Genomic DNA, 21,144 nt, shown 5'->3' with positions numbered 1-21,144 from the left:
GCTTGTATTCCTTCATCCATCCATTTTCATCCAACCAACAATGTGCTGCCACCCCAATGTTATAATTGAGCAGGTCTCGCAGCTAAGGGAGAAGGGGACCTCTTTCGGAGCAAGCTAATCCAATTTGCCTTTAAATGACGAATTTACCGGTTTACAATTCACACCGATTTCATTAACTCAAGCCTACCACGAACATTTATGACAACATATAATGATCATTTATGGTTTAAAACAGTATTATATGACCCCGTGATGTATCCCCTAAAATATCAAAGTTTTTCAACACCGAACCCAAAAACCTAAAAAATTTCTCAAAAAACGTGGATAATTAGCTTTCAATTTTGGAATTTTTGACTTTTTTTCGCCCGGAAATAAAAATTATTGAAATGTTTACCATGGTCCCTAATATCCTCCGGGAGTCCAATTGGGTGTGCGGAACCATTCAATTTGGTTTTAAACGGCCAATTTACCGGTTTACAACTTGCACCGATTTACCTGTTTACAAGTTACAACGACCAATTTAATTAACTTGCGCCGAACTTGACTTGAATCGAAATTGACCCAAACCCGTTTTAACTCGTCAAAACCCGAATTTAACCCGACTTGTTACTAACCTGACCTGAATTCAACCCGACTCGTTCCTAACCCGACCCGAATTTAACCCAACCTGTTACAAACCCGACCCGAATTCAACCCCACTTGTTATTGACTTGACCCAAATTCAACCCGACTTGTTATTGACCTGACTCGAATTTTACCATACCTATTACTTACCCAACCCAAAAACTCAACCCAATCTGTTACTAACCCGACTCGAAATTAACACGACTTGTTATTGACCCGACCTAAATTCAACCTAAATTGTTCTTAACCCGATTTCAAATCACCTTAAATGAAATTTAGACCACCTTATTATTGTTGATCAAAGCATTTTGTCTTGGGACACCAAGTCGGTCTAGGCCAGCAAAAGAAAGGAGCATCATCCTCAAATTTAAGAGTTAAATATAGTATATATTTGTTGTATGGTCAAAGGAGATAATTATCTTCCTAAATTATAGACTATAGTTCCCTAGTACATTTCCACATATATTATAGTCAAAGGAAATAATTAGCTTGATAAAAATGATAATTATCTATTTATAGTTAGTTGAACCCGAATATGACCTGACTTGAAAATGACCCGACCTGATTGTAACCTGCAAATTATTGACTTGACATAACCCGACTTAATCCGAGAATGACCCGACTTGGAAATGACCCAACCTGATTATAACCTGCAAATTATTGACTTGAACCGTACCCGACTTGAACCTGAGAATTACCCGACTTGAAAATGACCCGACCTGATTCTAACCCGCAAATTATTGACTTGAACCGAACCCGACTCAAATCCGAGAATTACCCTAACCCGTTTTAACCCGTGAAAACCCGAATTAAACCCGACCTATTGTTCACCCGACCCGAATGTAACACTACCTGTTATTAACCCAACCTAAACTCGACCCAAATCCGATAAGAATTATGACCCGACGTGACCCGACTCAAGCATGATCCAACTCAAACCCGACCCGCATAGGTTATGGATTTAATCTGAATTGACCCGACCCGTGTTGACCCGACCACTCTTACCCGACTCGTTTACCCGAATTAACAGCTCTACTTAAACCATAACAAAATGGGTAATTTTTGGTGAAATGTTGGGGAACATTCTAGTAATCACACAAAATTAAATAAAAACCTACCAAACTCCATCTCATCTAAAAAATTTAAAATTTTCCATTCAATTCTCACCTTCTCTTTCTCTTAATTCTCCTCCCCCAACATAATAAAATAAAATGAAGATTCACCAACTAACTCCATCTAAATCATAATGAACAAAATCTCAAGAATTAAAACAAGGCAAATCAAGCACTCTCCACATTTGTTGCAAAACTAAATGACAATGAACCCCACACAATCTCATGTTCCGCCTGCCACCTTAAATATAATTTATTTATGTATATTTTTATTATGTATATTGGCATATTGCCTTACATACTCCTATACATAGAAGGTGAAAATGATGGATTTGAATCTAACGATGGTAAATAAAAAGCAATAAAATTTCTTGAAGGGAATTTTGGTGGTTTTTATATAAGTAAATTTTGGTAATATGTTTATTTCTCTTAATAAATAATTTTATCATTTTTTTTGACAAGAAGAAAAAGAGATTTCATTACTTACCGTATACTTTGTATGTTGGTATTTCATACTATTATTTAGAGCAAGTCATAATTTAGATTATTCTCCACATATATATTCCTCATAATTTGTACACCATATTATTTATTTTTCACTAATTTGACTTGTTATGCCGTATTTTATGCATTTAATTCAGCAGTAGTGTATAAAATTGCAAAAGCAAATATATGTAAATAATTCAATTGGCAGCCACACCAAATTTGCCACGCAATAATTTCAACTAAACAAATACGTAGTAAAACACATTGAAGAGTTCCTGCTGTCATGCCCACCTATACATTAAAATCTCTATCAAATCCAAATTATTTGTCATCTAAGTTTCTTTACAATTTTTTTCAATTCATTTTTTGTTAGAAAGAGGTATTTTAGATAAATGATGCACATACGTGACCAACTTTTGTAGTATGATAACTTGTAAAAATATGCAAGTAAGTGACACCGTACCATTAAGAGTCTGTTTACATTTACTGAACAGAGCTGAACTAAACTAAGCTGAATTGATTGGGGCTGAATTGAACTGAACTGAACAGAACATAATTGAGCTGAAATGAATATTTTATGAGAGAGGGAAATTAGAAGCTGAACTGAACTGAACTGATTGGACCTGAACTGAATTGAAATTAAGTAAATGTGAACAGACCCTAATATACACTCATTTGGGTTAATTCTCTATAGATTGTATTTTCCATTTGGAATGTAATTTATGGTGAAGTACATATTTTAGTTATATTAATTTCTCAACTTATTATCGCTAACTAGTCATTTACCTCGCTATTAGTTTTACCTACAGTATCATTTTTCTATACTAAAATCTTTACTCGTATTATATAAGCTAACTAAATTAAGTTCATTCATTTTTACTACACTAACACCTGTATTTTATCACCCACAAATAACCCAGTTATTGATATAACTACCCATTTTTTTTAATTCTTAAATACTATCAAAAAAAAAATAAAAATAAAAAATAAATTTCACCATACTCCAATTTCTCCATCAATACTCCAATTACTCCCATCTAACAAAAATAGTCCCAATCTTCATTATTTCCCCTTAACCCTATTTATTATTACTACCAAACCTTGTGTAAATGTTGTAATAATGCACACAAATTATTTCTACAACGAACTATAAGAACTAGTTAACCTCCCTCATAAAACTGGCTGTACTTGAGCTCAATTTACTGAATAAGCTATGATATGTAACAAGAAAACTCTTGAGCGTGAGAAGCATGTTTCTAAACTTATGCACTTGTACAATCACCATTTTTATTGCTAGCCGGTACCTTTCAATTTATTTATAACCAACCAACCAACCAACCAAGACCAACCAATCTCCCACGTAAAATCTAATTTAATTCATCAAAATACGTACATACCCTCACTCCATAAATACTGCAACATGTAGAGTATCGATATCCAATTCACAACGTTAATCATTAATTAATATTTTTTGTATTTATAAATACGTGTTATAATTTATAATTATACGTGTTATGGAATAGAATAGCTAATCCGATCAAGACATATATCACAATAACAATTATTGAATTATATCATCAAGAAAATTATACAGTAACATATGATCAAAATAGAGTGCCTAAATAATAATATAAAAGTCTAGGTATCAATATTTATATGGAAGGGGGGAAGTATTAAATGTTCAACCGTTTATTAGCTCCCACCTCTACTATATATTTGACCATATTTTGTCAACCCTTTCTTTAATTCATATTCATATTTTGCCCTTTTTCTCCTCCATTGCCTTTCTTCTTTAGTTTCTTTCTCCAAAATTCAAAATCATTTTTTTTTTTAAAAAAACCCTTTCAAATGGAAGATGGTATGGTGAACACAACATTATTGGCAGTAATATCATGGAGTACCTATTTCATGTTAACAAAAAAATTGCTCCCAAATTATTCATATGAGTTTCGCAACAGAATTGTATCATCAACTCATGCAATTTTAGCTGTTACTTTAGCTTCTCATTCTGTTAAAGATTGGAGTTGCCCTGTTTGCCCAAGTAACTCTAATTCCAACCCACAACAGGTATACACAAATAAATTAGTTTTTAAATCATTCGCCCGTCTCTAAAAGATCTGATCTTCTTGTAATATGAGACAATCACTGTCTAAACAGGAAGAATTGTTAGAGACGGGTAGAGTAATTTTCTTTGAATATTTTACGGGTTTTATTTATTTAGACTAACCAAGGTTTAATTTGTGTTATATTGTAGATAAAAGCCTTGTCAGTAACAATGGGGTACTTGATATATGATTTGGTATGCTCTCAATTTGACAAAAAATCAAATCTTGACAACACAATTCATCATTTGGTCAGCATTATTGGAATTGTAGCCGGTATTTCATATCAAAAGGTACTTTTATTATTTTCATATCAGTAACACTTATTGACGTGTGATTTATTCATATATAAAAAAAATGTATTTAAAATGAGACCTATGTTTAACAAATCTTTTATGCATTTATTTATATCCACGCTTATTTTGTGAGATTGATTTTAGTTTGAAAAACAAATTGTAGTGTGTATCAGAGATGATAGCAGCATTGTTCATAACAGAAATATCAAGTCCATTTTTACATTTAAGGGAGTTTCTCAAAGAACTTGGATACCGGGATACTGATCTTAATCTGGCTGCTGATGTAAGTTTTTTAATTTCAACTTTTACTAGAATTTAGGTATTCTCTCCGTGTCAAATTAATTGCTACGTATGACTTTTCAACATAAAAATTTACGGATGTTGACTGTTTTTCTTTGCCATTTTATTGGAGATGAAGATATTATCACAATGGATATTGTTAGATTTACTTTAATTTATAATTTTAATACTACGTATATTATAATTTAATAAATTCTACTAATATACATTAGAAATTTACTTCTTGGAGATTGTGACGTAAATAAATACTCCGTATAAATTAAATAGAACAAGTAATTTATGATAGAGAGAATGGGAGACAACTAAAAATTAGACATTTTTGTATATAATTATAATTGTTTGAAAATTTCCTACAAAAAATAAATAATTGTTTGAAAATTCTATCTAAGGAAAAATCAGTGTTTGAATAGATTTAACAACTTCTTATGTTCTAAAGAACTACACAGAATTTTCAAAACATGTCTCTATTATAGGCTTGTTTATTGTTTTGGTCTTTTGGACCTAAGAAAATTGTATTATTTGATTTTTTCATATTTAAACCAAAAAAATAAATAAATTGGAATTGATGTTTACAATAAGCCAAATACAACTGCCAAGTACTCAGATGGAGACATAATTAGGGTAATGTATTTATAATGTGGCATTAATTATACTGTTCGTAAAAATATACTATCTTTAGTACTCGTATCTATCACTTTAAAAGAGTATATAATGGCCAACTAACAATTTGCCATTATATTTTAGGCCAATACTTTGCCCTATCATCTCTTATAAAGTTATAATACGGAGTATGATTTTTTTGTATTGTGTGGCAGATAATGTTTGCAGTTACATTCTCTGTTGCAAGGATGGTCTTAGGTCCTTTTCTCTTTTTTGCTGTCTTATCCGCGGATAACCCACTCATACTCAAGGTATTCGGTTAATCCCTCTGTTTCCTTTTGTTATTTTATTCTTATTTGAATATATTTTTGATGAAATTTATACACGGTTGAAAACAATGCAAACATAACTAACAAATTATGGATTCATAAAGTTAACAAGGGTAATGGTTTTTGTATGTACAAGTTTTTGGTACTAAAAAGTTAAAATTATTTACAAAATCAAGTATATAATAGACGTGTAGACATATATTTCGTTACTAGTTATATTTGTACCTCGTGTTAAACTCGACTATTTTTTCTGGTCCAGGCAATGGCTGCAGGATTACAGTTTGTTAGTGCATATTGGTTCTACAAAATCTTGAAAATGGTTCAAGTTAAACTCACCAAGAGAACAAGAAGCAAGAAGGTGGCTTGATGAATTTGTTATAATATAATGTCTAATCTTGAGCTACATCTACATATATATACTATGATCATGAGAAATTTGGCATGGAATCTCATATCATTTGCCCTTTCAATCGTATGTCTTATGTTCATATTTGGCACCAGTATTTATATATAGGTCATCACCGGTCGATCGAGCTTTCATCGTTTGCCTCCTTATTTTTTAACATATATGATTTGTTACAAATTGTCATTAATCCAAATGTTTAGAAGATTATTCTACTCTTTTTCTTATAAAAAAATATATTATCAAGTGTATATTAATTAATTGGTAGAGCTACATTTGTATTTAGAATTAAGAATTAATGAGTATGTTATTAGCATATGGATGTATTGTTTCCTCAAAAAAATTACTAGCAGGTGTATTGTTGTAATTCTCTCATCTTGCACCCTCGAGATACTAAGGGTCTGTTCTATTCATCTTAGTTTCAGTTCATTCAATTCAGCTTCAATCAGTTCAGTTAAGTTCAGTTCCTAATTTCCTTTTCTCATAAACAGTTAAGTTCAATTCAGCTCAGTAAATTAGAACAAACCCTAAGATACGAAATCAACAACAACGACAACAAAGCTTGAACAACAAAGGAAATGCGAGTTACATCTTATTCTTTTCTTTTTCAATCATCTTTAAAATTTCAAGTAAAACACTTAGGCCCCGTTCTTTAGAGCTGCTTTGCTCTGCTAAAATATGCCCTGCTCTGCTTTGCTGAAATCTGCTCTGCTCTGCTTCAATCTGCTCTGCCCTGCTCGGCTTAAAAATAGTACTTAAAAATAGTTGCTTTAATCTGCTCTGCTCTGCTCTACTCTGCTCTGCTGAAATCTGCTTTGCTTAGCTTTGCTCTGCCCAGAAGCTCAAAAGAACAGGGCCTTAGGGCCTGTTCCGATTGACTGAACTCAGCTGAACTGAACTGAACTGAACTGAACTGAATTGAACTGAGCTGAACTGAACTGAATTGAATTGAACTGAACTAAATTGAATTGAACTGAACTGAACTGAACTGAACTGAACTGAGCTGAAATGAGCTGAACTGAGCTGAACTGAACTGAACTGAATTTCAAATGGAAGAGAACAGGCCCTTAATAGGTACAAATACTCCTAAATGCACGTAATAATGTCACTAAAAATACGGCTCCAACAAGTTGTACAACAAGTCTTAATTATGGAAATAATTGGTAGATATATGGTGTTAGTTCATCATCATTTAAGGCTAAACGCGCAAACTTTGGTCCCACAAACTTGATGCCTTTCATCTAAGGGTGGGACTTTTCAAACCGAACCGTGAAACCGCCCGTTACCGAACCGAACCATCACGGACCGATCCGTTTATAAACCGATAAATGTAAACCGAAAACCGAACTGAACCGTTCAATATCAAACCGAAACCGAATTGAACCGCTCAATGTCAACCCGTTACGGACCGTAAACCGATAACAAACCAAACTGCGCAAATCCGAACCAAAACGAAACCGAACCGAATGGTTTATAAACCCGTTAATGACCCGAACCGTTTATAAACCGAAACCGTTTAAACCGAAAAAAAAACCGTTTAAACCGAACCATTTGTAACCCGCTAACCGTTTAAACCGACCCGTTTATGAACCAAAACCGTTTAAACCGCACGTATAAACCGAACCGTTATAATCCGCTAACCGTCTAAACAGAACTGCCATAACCCGTTAAACCGTTAAAATCGAACTGTTTTCGAATCGCAACCTGTTTAAACTTATCCAATTACAAACTGCTTAATTCAAATTGAATTATTTACAACCTAAATGGCTAAATAGTAAATACAATTAAATAATTAATGTTAATAAATGTAGATCTAATCAAACGGCTTAGGTTTATACAAAGGTTTATATCACCTAGATCTAGGCCAACGACATTATTAATATCGTTTTAGATTACTTATTTATTTTAATTACAAGATATATCATTTGTATCTTTTCATTCCAGTAATAAAGTCCACCCAAATTATCTTCATTGTTCCTTGATATTCATGATCATCCAATAAGATAACATAAGATTGGAGATAAATAACATTAAAATTAGAGTAATATCAACAAACAATTAAAAAAAGTCACCATTTTCATTGATTAAAATTCACAATACATATACCAATACATAATGAAACTACTATCACTACTACCCAGATTAGATTTCAGATTTATCAACTGAAACATCATCAAGTTTAGGGTTGCAAAAAATGATACATGATAAGATGAAGGGAGGAGTGAGAATGTGAGTGATTTGGGAGCAGAATCTTGAAGCAGAATCTTGAAGCAGCAGCCCAGCACCCAAGAGCAGAGGAAATAGCAACAACAAGCAGGAACCAGCACACGCAATAACAGATCAACAACTTATCCGAAGCAAGGGACTCAGCAGGAACTTATTTTTGTTTTTCAAAATTGCTCTCAGATTTACGTTTATCGTATCATCACTGAGCAATGGCTGTTTTAACTTAAAACTTGAAAAATGCTGCCAGCAAGTACATATACATTGAAGTCTCAACATAAATGACAAGGGCAACGATGATTCAAGAAAAATTAAAACAGCAAGCATAAGAAACAGCAGCAACAAAACTTATCATAAATTCATAACACAAAAGGCAGCAACACAACACCTCAAGCTGGCAGGAGGCAGGAACCAGCTCATGAAGGCAACAATATAGGCAATAACAACTCAGCAGAGACAACAACCAAAAGGCAAAAGCACTACCAGCAGGCAGCAGCTCATAACAAGTTCAAGCAACTTCAAAATTATAGCTTTTGTTTTTTAAAATTGCTCTCAGATTTACATCACCGAGCAATGGTTATTTTAACAAAAACTTAAGAAATGCTGCCAGCAAGTATGAAAATAAATGACAAGGGCAACGATTTTAAAAGTCTAGAAAAATGCTGCCAGCAAGTCTGAAAATAAATGACAAGGGCAACGATTTTTCAAGATAAAATAAACCACAATGAGACACAAATACCAGTTATACAGATGAAGCACTTTCGGCTTCAATCTCTTTACCAATAAGGAGGACGTCTTCCTCAACATCCGCTTGATAACCACGACACCAATTTTGGGTGGTAACCAATGTCTCAACATTCTTTGGCAAAAGTTTACCCCTATATTTGTTCAAAATACGACCACCCAAACTAAAAGAAGATTCAGAGGCCACCGATGTAATAGGAATGGCCAAAACTGTTATCAACATAATGAGCAGTCAAAGTGAGATAGCCTCGGTTAGTACATGCAGTCCACAAGTCACATGTAAAGCTAACTTTACCAGAAACATTAGCCAAAGACTCAAGCAACAAGGATTTATATTTATCATGCTCAACAATAACATACTTTAACATAGTTTTTCTACAAACATGCTGCACCTTAGGATTCAAATATGCATGAAGTTCCCTAAGATATTCATGCTCTACAATATTTAAAGGATATGCATGGCAGATTATAGCTTTAGCAAACTTTTGTAAATAAGTTTTTTGATCAAATTGTGATTCGTTACCGGACTGGAGACCATGCTTTTCCAAACATGCATTAATATGAGCTCTACAAGTTGAAGTACCCGCTTTACCAGGTGCTTTATATTCTTTGCCACACAAATTACAACGAGCATAATCTACATTTTCATTACCTATCGTCTTTACAAAAAAAAGTGTAATGCTTCCATATACCTGCGGTTCTTTGACGTCTATTAACAGAAGGATTGATAGTGCCGGTATTACTAGCATCATCAACCGAGGCAGAGGCAGCTTGAGAGCTAACAGTATCAAAATTTGATTGCCTCTCATAGTCAAATTCATCATACTCGCGAGACATGACTAAAACAAAAAAAAAAACAGCATTTATAACTTATAAGTACCAAATTAAGTGACAGATTCTACTAATAGTGAGCAATTAAGCATGCATTGTCTCATGTGACTGACACTGAAGTCACGACAGTGAATCCTATTCACTCAATACCAAAATTCAACTAAATAGATAGTTCATATTTCAGAATTTTATTTGCACTAGTCAATGTTTCAAAATTCAGAATTATACAACAAACGTGATTACAACATATATCCTAACAGAATATAGAAAGTTATATACGATACAGTCACATATGTGTACATTTTAAGTACTAACTTTAAGCCAATCATATTCGATGCTTGTATTCCAACAATATGGGTTAAAAATATAAAGCTAAAATCCCAATAAATAAACAATGCATGTATTCCAACAATAATAATCACATAATCTGAACAACCCATCATCATTACTTTTAAATCGAGCATAATAAACAACAAAACAGCACAAATCTACCATTTTCCCGTAAAAAACAAAAATACAATCAACAACAGATTTTACTCATTTTAGGCATATTTCGACTATATTCAAGCAAGAACAACAACAATAATCAAATACAAAAACAGAAAAACTGTATTAAAAAAAAAACAAAAAGGAAAAAGTAATTACCTTTGACGGCTTGAAGGATATTTGAAGATGGAGAACTACCTGAACTGGAGATCAAAAGAAAAAATCAAGAATGTAGATTATCAGAACTTGAAATAAAAAAAAAAACCGAAACAAAAACGAAAAAAATCGAATAAATTAACAAAAAAATTACCTTAGGGTTTGACGGCTTGAAGGAGAGGAAGATTTGAAATCAGAAATCAGAAATCAGAACTTAGATCCAAAACAAAAATGAAACGAAAACAAAAACCCTAAATAAACAAACCGAAACAAAAACGAAAAAAATCAAAACGAAAACAACAAAAATTAACAAAAAAACGAGAATGTAAAGCGAGAAATCAGAAATGTAGATCCAAAACACAAATGAAACGAAAACAAAAACCCTAAATAAACAAACCGGAACAAAAACGAAAAAAATCAAAACGAAAACAACAAAAATTAACAAAAAAACGAGAATGTAAAGCTAGAAATCAGAAATGTAGATCCAAAACACAAATGAAACGAAATTGAGCTTGAGATTCTTGAGAATTTCAGAACGAAAGAGTGAGAAACTGAGAAGTTAGAGAGAGAAACTATGACAGATTGTGAGATTGAGAGAGAAACGGCTGAATGAGTGAATGAGAATGGCTGAGAGAGTGAGAGTGGGTTTTTTTTTCTAGGTTTAGGTTTTACTTCAGTTGATCTAACCGTCCATATTCAATCTCAACATCTAAGTTAGATCTAACCGTTCATTTTTTTTTTGTAGATTCTAGAATATTCATCTAGATCTAACGGTCTAGATTTTCTTTGTGCTTTTCTAGGTCTTTTTGACCGTTTTTTTTAATTATTATTTATTATTATTATTATTATTGTTAGTATAATTATTTGTTAATATTATTATTATTACTAGTTTACTACTACTATTATTATAATATTATTATAATTATTATTATTATTATTATTACTATTATTATTATTATTATTATTATTATTATTATTATTAGTTTATTACTTATAAGTTATAAATTGTAAGAAACGCAAATGTTTCAAAATTGAAATTGATTCAATACGACATAGTTAATGACTTAATGAGTTAATGGCTTAATGCTCATTAATATGACAATATCTGACATCTGTGAGTCTGTGATTGTATATCAGTATATATAATAAACTATAAAACTAATAATAACTTAATAAGTAATAATACTAATAACTAATAAAGTAATGAAAATCTAACCATTGTTTTTCATGGGCATTCAATCTAACCGTTGTATATTTGACTATTCGTACATTAGTATTGCATAATGCTTTCATCACCACTTTAATTAGTGATTTCGTGATTTCGTCCATTTAACTTATTAAGTTGTTTGAGTTAGAAATCTAAATAAAGTAACAAACTAAATAACGAATCCATTTAATCTCGTGTAAGTTATAATTTATAAGAAATGCAATGTTTGGAAATGGAAATTGATTCAATACGATATTGTTAATGTATATGTAATTATATTATTATGTATATGATGTATATCATATCGTACGAATGTATGGTTGGTATCATTATCATACTATCGTAAGTATCATTGCCTCATTGAATTATTGGTATGTACTATAATCGATAAACATATTTAGTTATTTACATATCTGATCATTAAAACTTAAAAGTTTAAAACACTTGTTGATCAATCTAATTGAATACTTGTACATTCTTAATTATCGATTTATCGTATTATAAGTATCAACTCATTAAATCATGGTCATGATTTCGTGATTTCGTCCATTTAACTTATTAAGTTGTTTGAGTTAGTAATCTAAATAAAGTAACAAACTAAATAACGAATCCATTTAATCTCGTGTAAGTTATAATTTATAAGAAATGCAATGTTTGGAAATGGAAATTGATTCAATACGATATTGTTAATGTATATGTAATTATAGATTAATTATTATGTATATCATATCGTACGAATGTATGGTTGGTATCATTATCATACTATCATAAGTATCATTGCCTCATTGAATTATTGGTATGTACTACAAATCTACAATCGATAAACATATTTACATATCTGATTATTAAAACTTAAAAGTTTAAAACACTTGTTGATCAATCTAATTGAATATTTGTACATTCTTAATTATCGATTTATCGTATTATAAGTATCAACTCATTAAATCATGGTCATGACGCGATCTTTAAAACAATCATGAATTCAATTCATGACCCAAACCGCTTATAAACCGAACCGACATGATCCAAACCGTTCATAAACCGAACCAATTGAACTGTGTAAACCCTCTACTAAACCGACCCATTTCAAACTGAACCGACATGATTCGCACCGTTTATAAACCGAACCGATATTGACCCGGGTAAATCCGCCCCTAAACCGACCCATTTCAAACCAAACTGGCTTGATCCAAACCGTTTGTAAACCGAACTGACATTGACCCGGGTAAACCCGCCCCTTAAACCGACCCGTATCAAACCGAACCGACATAATCCGAATCGTTTATAAACCGACCCGCTTATGACCCAAACCGAATTTAAAACCGCAAAGAAATAAACCGAAACCAAACCGAGCCGTGACTAACCCAAACCGAACCACACCGACCCGCCAGCTAAACTAAACCGTTTCAATCCGAACCGCTCCAAACCGAAACCGACTCAAACCGAGGTCAAACCGAACTGCCAGACCGAAGTCCCACCCCTACTTTCATCATCAACCCTCTTCCGCCATTAATGTACTGACTACTCACTGAAATATTCTAGTTCTAGTGAAAAGTTGGAAATTGGTAGTGTCACAACTCACAAAGGCCATATAATACTCCAAACTTGGGAAATTCTATATTATAGGCTTGTAGCCTCTAACTTTTAAAAATTCTATATGGTGTATGGCAAAATTTTAATTCTATAAAGTGATCCTCTATTTGACTAAATACTTGACACATTTAGCTTTTTTTTTTTTTTTTTTTTTTAATATAGTAACTAGTATAGTATCTGTGCGTTGCACGGTGGTGATAAATAACTTATCCATATTTCTTTTATATATATTTTGTTGTTGATATCATTTTAAAATAACTTGGCTTGCTTTTAAAAAAATAAAAAATTTGGTATACAAATATTAAAAAAAAACATGTACATAGTCCTTTTTTAAAAATGTTTATTATTTATTGTTGCATTATAATATTTACTACAATGTTATATAAAATTTTCTAAAATGATGGTCAGACAAAATATATTTAATGTTTCATCATCTATTGAGCTTACATTTTTAGAGTGGAAGCTTAAAAAATGGATATTATTAGCTATCAATATCTAATATTGTTGTATATTGAAAAGATTCAAAAGTAGTAATCAGTATACAACAATATTGATGCTAAAGTCAGATTTTGTTTTTTTAGTTTTAAACCTACTTAATCCTAAAATCTAGCAAGTTAAGTAAAAGGAAAAGGAAAAAAAAAAAGAAATTAAAAAATAAATAATTTGATGACATCATATGTAAATTTGGAGGGAAAATTTTTAATGAGAGCTTGACACGTAGGACACTTTAAGAAATTGAAAAACATCAACATGTTTTGTTTTAGTAATAGTCAATAGACTTTCACTTTCATTTTTCTTAATAACATATACTTCATACAAAACAAATTTAATCATGAAATAATTTGTTAAATCGATATTAATAAAAAGAATAAAAAATATCAGCTATTTATTTATACTTTTAACAAATACATATAATTATATATATATATGCCTAAAGTCAAGCTACAGCATTAACATGCATGTGTGCCAATTTTAACTGTGTCAATTATTTAGAAACGGATGTAGTAGCTTAGGGCCTGTTCTAATTGACTGATGAATTGAGTTTAACTGAACTGAACTTATTGGAGCTGAACTGAATAATTTATAAGAGAAGAAAATTAAGAACTAAACTGATTGGAACTAGACTAAAGTGAACTAAAAATAATCTAAACAGAACAGACCTTTACTCAATACTCATCATTAAAAAAAAAAAAAAAAAAAAAAAAAAAAAAAAAAAAAAAAACTCTTTACTAATTGTACTAATAAATTTAACTCCTTAGTTAAGTAACTAACCCACCCCTTAATTAACACCACACCATTATCAACCGGGCAACCCCACCACCTAATTAAGCCACCATAACAACCACTTCCATTGGGTGGTGGTGGTACGGTGGTGGTGGTCTAGCGCGCTACTCTGAAAACCTAGAGCACCACCCCCCAAAAGGCAAAAACCGCCACCTCACTGTTATCCCTAGCATCAAACAGAACTACCTCTTTCGCAGTGCCAACAACAATACAAATGTTTTTCTATTATTTAAAGATAATTATTGGACTTTGAATACTAATTATTTATTATATTTTAATTTTTTTTTTTAATTTTCATAACTATTATGAGTTTTAAAAAAGAAAAATCATTTTTAATTAGGTTTGACCAGCAAAAAAAAAAAAAAAAAAAAAAAATCAAAAATCAATGAATCAATTAAAATTGAGTATAATAGCAATAGTATTTTTAAAGATGAGCGCGATAAAAACATTAAAAGTTTAATTTGAATCATGCATTAACAAATATGTTTACATGTCTAAAGAAATTTGTCGATTAAAATGCAACATAGAAAGTACGATATTATAATTATATTGTCGTAGACTCGTAGTCCTTTATTGAATTTATACAATCCTTATACAAGTACACAGTACAAATTCATACAAGAAACATAAATAATCAAATAAAAGTAAAGCATGATGACATAGTAGTAGTCATCATTTTTAAATATTCATTCAAACCGATATTTATTTCGTACTATAATATATCAAGCAGCGTGACATATATTATTATAGTAGTCCTTTTAACTTCTTCAATTCATGGTTGAAAGCATTGCATCAAGCTTCAAGATCCTTAGACTTTTGAGATAACGTCTCAAGCAATAATGATCTTGCGGAGTCGATTGATACGTGGTCATAATTGTTTGAAAATTGAGAACGAAGTTCCTCAATAATTGTTTTATTCACTTGATAAGCCTTAGTAAGAACCTTGTCCAAAATTTTAGGCGTTGTACCAAACAGACCATCAACAACATTAATTCTACCCGGGTTTTGGCTACCAAAAGCCGCGATAGCAAGGGCTGTTGAGTTGCAAAGATTAAGTTGAAAATGAATTAGACCTTGAGGGAACACGATTATGTCACCCTCATTCAATATAGTGTCGTAGAGTTTGTACTCAGTTGTCACAAAACCGGCGTAAAGAGTACCCTTAATGACCGCGAATGCCTGTGATGCACGGGGGTGTAGATGGGGAGTGTTTAAGCCAAAGGGTGTATACGAGCTATGGCTACACCAAGTGTGTTAAGCCCGGGAAATTTATCAACGTTCACTAGTGTAGCTTCTACTCCTTGAGGGTTGTCAATTTCCGAAGCTATGTCGAAACCTTTGTACAAGAAATCGTTGACTGTCACCTTCTTTGGGTTCTTGCAAAACTTCCCATTCACGAACACTGCACAAAGAAATACTATAAATTAGTGTCTCGACATGTGTGTGAAGTTTGACTGTTGTTAAGCCCATGAGAAAACCCACATGTGAGTGGTGTGTTGTCCCACATTGGTTGAGTTTATAAGCGAGAGTTTGTATTTGGATGTGTATCCCACATTGAACAAATAAAAAAGTTGTGTCCATTTTATAAGACTAAAGGGCTACTCCCTCAGCTCATTGTCATATGGTTTTGAGGTGGAATCACTTTAGTCGTATAACATGGACAGTTATGACAGGTGTGGCCCAGGCCTGTTTATCAACTATGTCAGTTATTCTAGGAGGGAGTATAATTTTGTTTCACATGTCTAACATACTTTATCGGGTCATATGTGAGGTTTTGTTAGATTCATCTCAACATCTACTTTTTAAATATCATTTTCTTTTTTTTTTAATAATTTTTGTTAATATGTAATCAACATATTTGCAACATTAACAAAAAATACATTGATGACAAACGTATCCAAGGGTGTGCCAAAGTCAATTAATGGTGTACTAAAATCAATTTCCATTTTTATATATACCTACGGTATCAATGACAATGACGAACATAGGAATAGTTAAAGGATTACAAGTACATTAAATTAAGACATGAGAAGTAAAATAAACAGACCTGCAGAAAAAGGGTCATCAACACCCACACAGAAATCCTGAAGTGGAGAAGGATCAGCTGCATGAGTAGTAGTAAAGCTCAATATTGCAATTACCGTAAATATAGCTAGAATAGCCCGATTTATAATTTTTTTCTCCATTAAACTTAGCTAACAAGAAATGACTTATCAAAATTATTTTTAGTAATTAAAAAGGATTTATTTTATTATAAAAGTATAGTTTAATTGTGGTTATGGCCAGTGGCGGATCCAGGATTTAAATAATAGGTTGTCCCATCCCATCATCGTCCACCGACCGCATAAAATATCAAAAAATAATCAAAGCTTGAATAATGGACAAAAAAAAAATACATAAAAAAGTTAATTTCATAAAGTAATTCAAATTCATATTACAACTAAAAAAGTACTAATTTTATTACAATTGCTCTCGACGAGTTTTCATATTTTGATAACGATGTACAATATCATCCATGCTTGAAATAATGTGACAAGAGTAGGCACTTTTTTAGTAAAAAAAAACTTGAAATATCTCGAGTTGTTTTTATTTTCATTCTGAAATTGAAGTTAAAGGTTGAATTAGATAAATCATACAAGTAGGGTTCTCTCAAGGTTATTAAAACTAATAATATCATAAAAAAAACGCCCATTGACCTCAATTTCAGTCCACCAAACCCCAAATCTCCAAATTAGCAATCACCATTCTCAATAGCTAATAAGCAAGTTGGACAACTATTATCATTTATCAATTAAACAGAAATAATACTATCCTCAGGTTTTATTGGCAAAGAAATTAGAATTCGGAGTCAGAATGGGAACACGAAGCTCATAAGCAATATTGGTCACTTTCTTCTTGTCACATTCTCACTCTTCTATAGCATTTTTTGGAGGGAGAATGGACGGAATGACTACTTACTACCTGAGCATCATCGAGTTCAAGCTTAGTCACGGAAAATTCATACAAAGGAGGTTGACAAAAATCCCCCCAAAACCGTCTTACATCTTATGATAAGTAAGATATTGAGCAACCAAAAATTGAAGAGTTGTTGCGAATTTCATGAAAAGTAACTCACACGGAAATTGCAGCAATAAACCTGAAGAACCCTGAAGTATGCAGCTATAGATCCTAATACTATATCAAGCACTAATCAAATCAAGAAATTTCAACTAAAAAAAAAAAAAAAAAAAAAAAAAAAAAAAAAAAAAACTCATACACTGATATTAAATATACTGATAATTTTGATAATTAAACATTTAAATTGATGATTTCATATAGAATCTAATCAATCTATAATCTTATTGCAATGTAATTATATAAATTAAAAGTTTAAAACTAACTTACAAAAATCGAATTTGGGGAGCCACTGCACGAGCACGACGCTACGACAACCTCACAGACGGATTGACGGACGCCTCACGCCTGACGGAGAAGCACGAAAAGGCTGCCGGTGATACGGTGAACGGCGACGGGGGCACTGGGACGGGGCTGCTGCGGATTTCAATTTGGGTGACTTTGAGACTTAGGGTTTCAATTTTGGGGGAATTGGGGATTTGGGGATATGTTCAGTGTTCTGCCTTCTGACTTTTCTAAATCATGAAAATGATGTTGTAAAGCCAAAAAAAAAAAATAAAAAAAAATTGTGAGTAATGGGATTCGAACCCATATCTCGTATGTGGTAGGATGGGGAAAAAACCACTAGGCTGTAAGCTAAAGATTTGATACTTATTTATTTATTTTTTTTATAAAATAATAGGTTGTCCGCGGACCCACTATGACTACACGTGGGTCCGCCACTGGTTATGGCAATGGCTAAAATGGCCTATTTATAGGCATTATAGCCCAGGGGAACAGTAGAATTAAGTGAGCAAAATATCCACTTGCGCATTTATATTCTTTATTACTTAGTTACGTAATTTTAGTCACGTTTGTCAATTAAGGGATGTACTCACAATCTTTAATTGTTTTACACAAATTTATAAGGCTTATTGTAGAGAAGATCCATCAAATCCCTAAAAACCAAGTTACTTCATGTACATGGTATTCCATGAAGCTTTCTAATAAGAAGAGTAGAGAGATAAAGACGAATTCATTCTTTAACCATTTAGGCCAATTGTCACTTGTTTCGGCAAAAAATGAGCTAACCGGGCCTTGGAGGGGTGTCTGAGAACCTCGAATTTGGGCCTTGAATGGACCTGCAAAATGAACCCCGAGCCCCGGGGGTTGAACCCGGGGCGGAGCCTCCGACGCCCAAGTTAGTTGCCAAACAATGTATATTTTGAGAGGAGTTTAGGGGAGAGAGTGGAGGAGTATGGTCATCTTAGATGATAAGAGTGACCTTCTTTTACCTTATGCCCTTTGAGGGGTATTTATATGAGTACATAAGTGGGTTTATGAGCCCTAAAATTACATATGTAGGCCGTTGAAGGCCATATTGATGTATTTGACTTATTTGGGGCCTTTTATACCTTTTTTATGCCCTTTGGGATTATATGGGTAGAGTTACCCAAGACTAAAATGGGTATGACCATTTTAGTACCCAAACATATTGACTTATTTGACTTATTTGTTACTTCATGTACATGGTATTCCATGAAGCTTTCTAATAAGAAGAGTAGAGAGATAAAGACGAATTCATTCTTTAACCATTTAGGCCAATTGTCACTTATGCTCTAATCTTGCACACAAATAAATTAATACTCGCACTATACTATAAAAGTATTGAAAACACATATAAATAATTAAATGTCTTTAAAAAAAAAAAAATTAAAAGTTGCACAACTACAAAAGTAGCAACCTAGGGAACGCTCGGCAATGGGTGGTTCTTGCAGCCCTGCAGGTGGATGCACGATCCGCATGGTGCATCCGTTGCGGAATGTACATTATATTGTATCATAATGTACATGGTTGTAGAAAGAACATATTGTTCAATTCTAATGTACACGAGTTATATTGAGCTTCTTTTTTGTAAAAAGACAAAAAGATAAATAGTAAATATTTTTTACAATACAGTAATTTCAAATCATTTTAAACTATACACTTTCTCTACAAGATTTCTCTCCCAAAAAAGAAAAAATTGAAAACCACTTCAAGTTCATTAAACCTTAATAAAGAAATCGTTAATTTCAAACTTCTTGGTGCAGTTCAAGATGGCTGACGAAAACAAAAGGTAAGTACAATTTCGACATGCATAGTTGTTCAATTATTTGAGTTCGATTGCTAGTTTTTTTTGCAAGCTCTTGGTGTACAAATTTTTTATTTATGCGGTTTTGGTGTTGCAATGAGAAACTATATGAAGTTCTCGAACAAAACCGACCAATTATTACATTTTGAAAAAAGAAAGCAAACAAATTAGCAAATTCAAAAAAAGTTGTAGATCTAAATAATACAATGTACATTAAAATATAGTAAAATGTTCTTTTTCATATTTTATAAAGCGGATGAACATATTATAGAAACATAATGAACATATCTATATAGTTACAATGAAAAGAACATACTATTAAAATACAATGAACATATACCTTAAGTGAAAAGAACCTACTATTAAAATATAATGAACATATACCTTGAGTGAAAAGAACATGCGTGCTATTTAATAATGTTCTTTATATTCATGTTCTTTGATTGTCAGTATAATGTATTTTTATTTGTGACATAAAATTAATTAATTATTTATTTTGAAAAGTTCTTTAAATTTTGTTTTTAGATTATGGTGGTTGAATAAAAATAATATTCATTACATTATATTATCATGTTCTTTATTAATATTACAGATGTTCTTTAGACATATATAAAGAGCATAAAGCTATATGTTCTTTACAAAACAACTATATATTCATTACAAAACAATTATATGTGATGTTCTTTAAAAGATAAATATATGTTCTTTACAAAACAACTAAATGTTCTTTACTGAACAATTATATGTTTATTCCGCTTTTTTTTTAAAAAAAAAAAAACAAAACTGGATGCACGAAGCATCGTGCATCTGCCTGTAGGGAAAAAATTTCAAACGCTCGGGGCTATTCACTAGTATACAATTAAATATTACTTCCTCTGTTTTGTAATGATTATCGAACCCTTTTATTCTATTACTAGTTTTGTGCCCGTGCGATGCCCGGGTTGTTTATTGAATTTTAAGATAAATTTTTAATCTATATGTCAAATTTTAAAACATATCATTAATACAAAATTACTTAGGAATTGATGTTTAATGTAGTAGGACTAATAATAATAATATTGGTGAAAAACATTTTTTGACTCGTAACTTGAAATAATGACCATGTTCGAAATGACTCATGACCCGACCCAATTGGCAGATCTAC

At 32.0% G+C, this 21,144-nt stretch overlaps 1 protein-coding gene and 1 pseudogene across 1 annotated transcript; one reads left to right on the top strand and one right to left on the bottom strand.

Moving 5' to 3' along the window:
- Positions 1-3,909: 3,909 nt before the first annotated feature.
- On the top strand, positions 3,910-6,665 carry LOC110724770 (transmembrane protein 136-like). Its single transcript, XM_021904225.1, has 5 exons — positions 3,910-4,289; positions 4,477-4,617; positions 4,784-4,903; positions 5,736-5,831; positions 6,109-6,665. Exons 1-5 carry the CDS (start codon positions 4,071-4,073, stop codon positions 6,214-6,216), a joined length of 684 nt encoding a protein of 227 aa, XP_021759917.1. The 5' UTR covers positions 3,910-4,070; the 3' UTR covers positions 6,217-6,665.
- An 8,903-nt stretch (positions 6,666-15,568) lies between these two features.
- Positions 15,569-17,987, bottom strand: LOC110724511 (annotated as a pseudogene).
- Between the last annotated feature and the right edge of the window lie 3,157 nt (positions 17,988-21,144).

Source organism: Chenopodium quinoa, unplaced genomic scaffold (genome assembly GCF_001683475.1).
Source record: "Chenopodium quinoa cultivar QQ74 unplaced genomic scaffold, ASM168347v1, whole genome shotgun sequence".
In the NCBI taxonomy this organism is placed as follows: domain Eukaryota; kingdom Viridiplantae; phylum Streptophyta; class Magnoliopsida; order Caryophyllales; family Amaranthaceae; genus Chenopodium; species Chenopodium quinoa.
The sequence above is the reverse complement of the archived record's forward strand: the minus strand, read 5'-3'. Positions and strand labels throughout refer to the sequence as shown.

What these genes read in the sequence shown, in the direction of transcription:
- LOC110724770 (XM_021904225.1), top strand. Translation starts at nt 4,071, where the DNA reads ATGGAAGATGGTATGGTGAACACAACATTATTGGCAGTAATATCATGG. An exon ending in CTAATTCCAACCCACAACAG is followed by an intron (nt 4,290 to 4,476) that starts GTATACACAAAT and finishes GTTATATTGTAG; the next exon opens with ATAAAAGCCTTGTCAGTAAC. An exon ending in ATAACCCACTCATACTCAAG is followed by an intron (nt 5,832 to 6,108) that starts GTATTCGGTTAA and finishes TTTCTGGTCCAG; the next exon opens with GCAATGGCTGCAGGATTACA.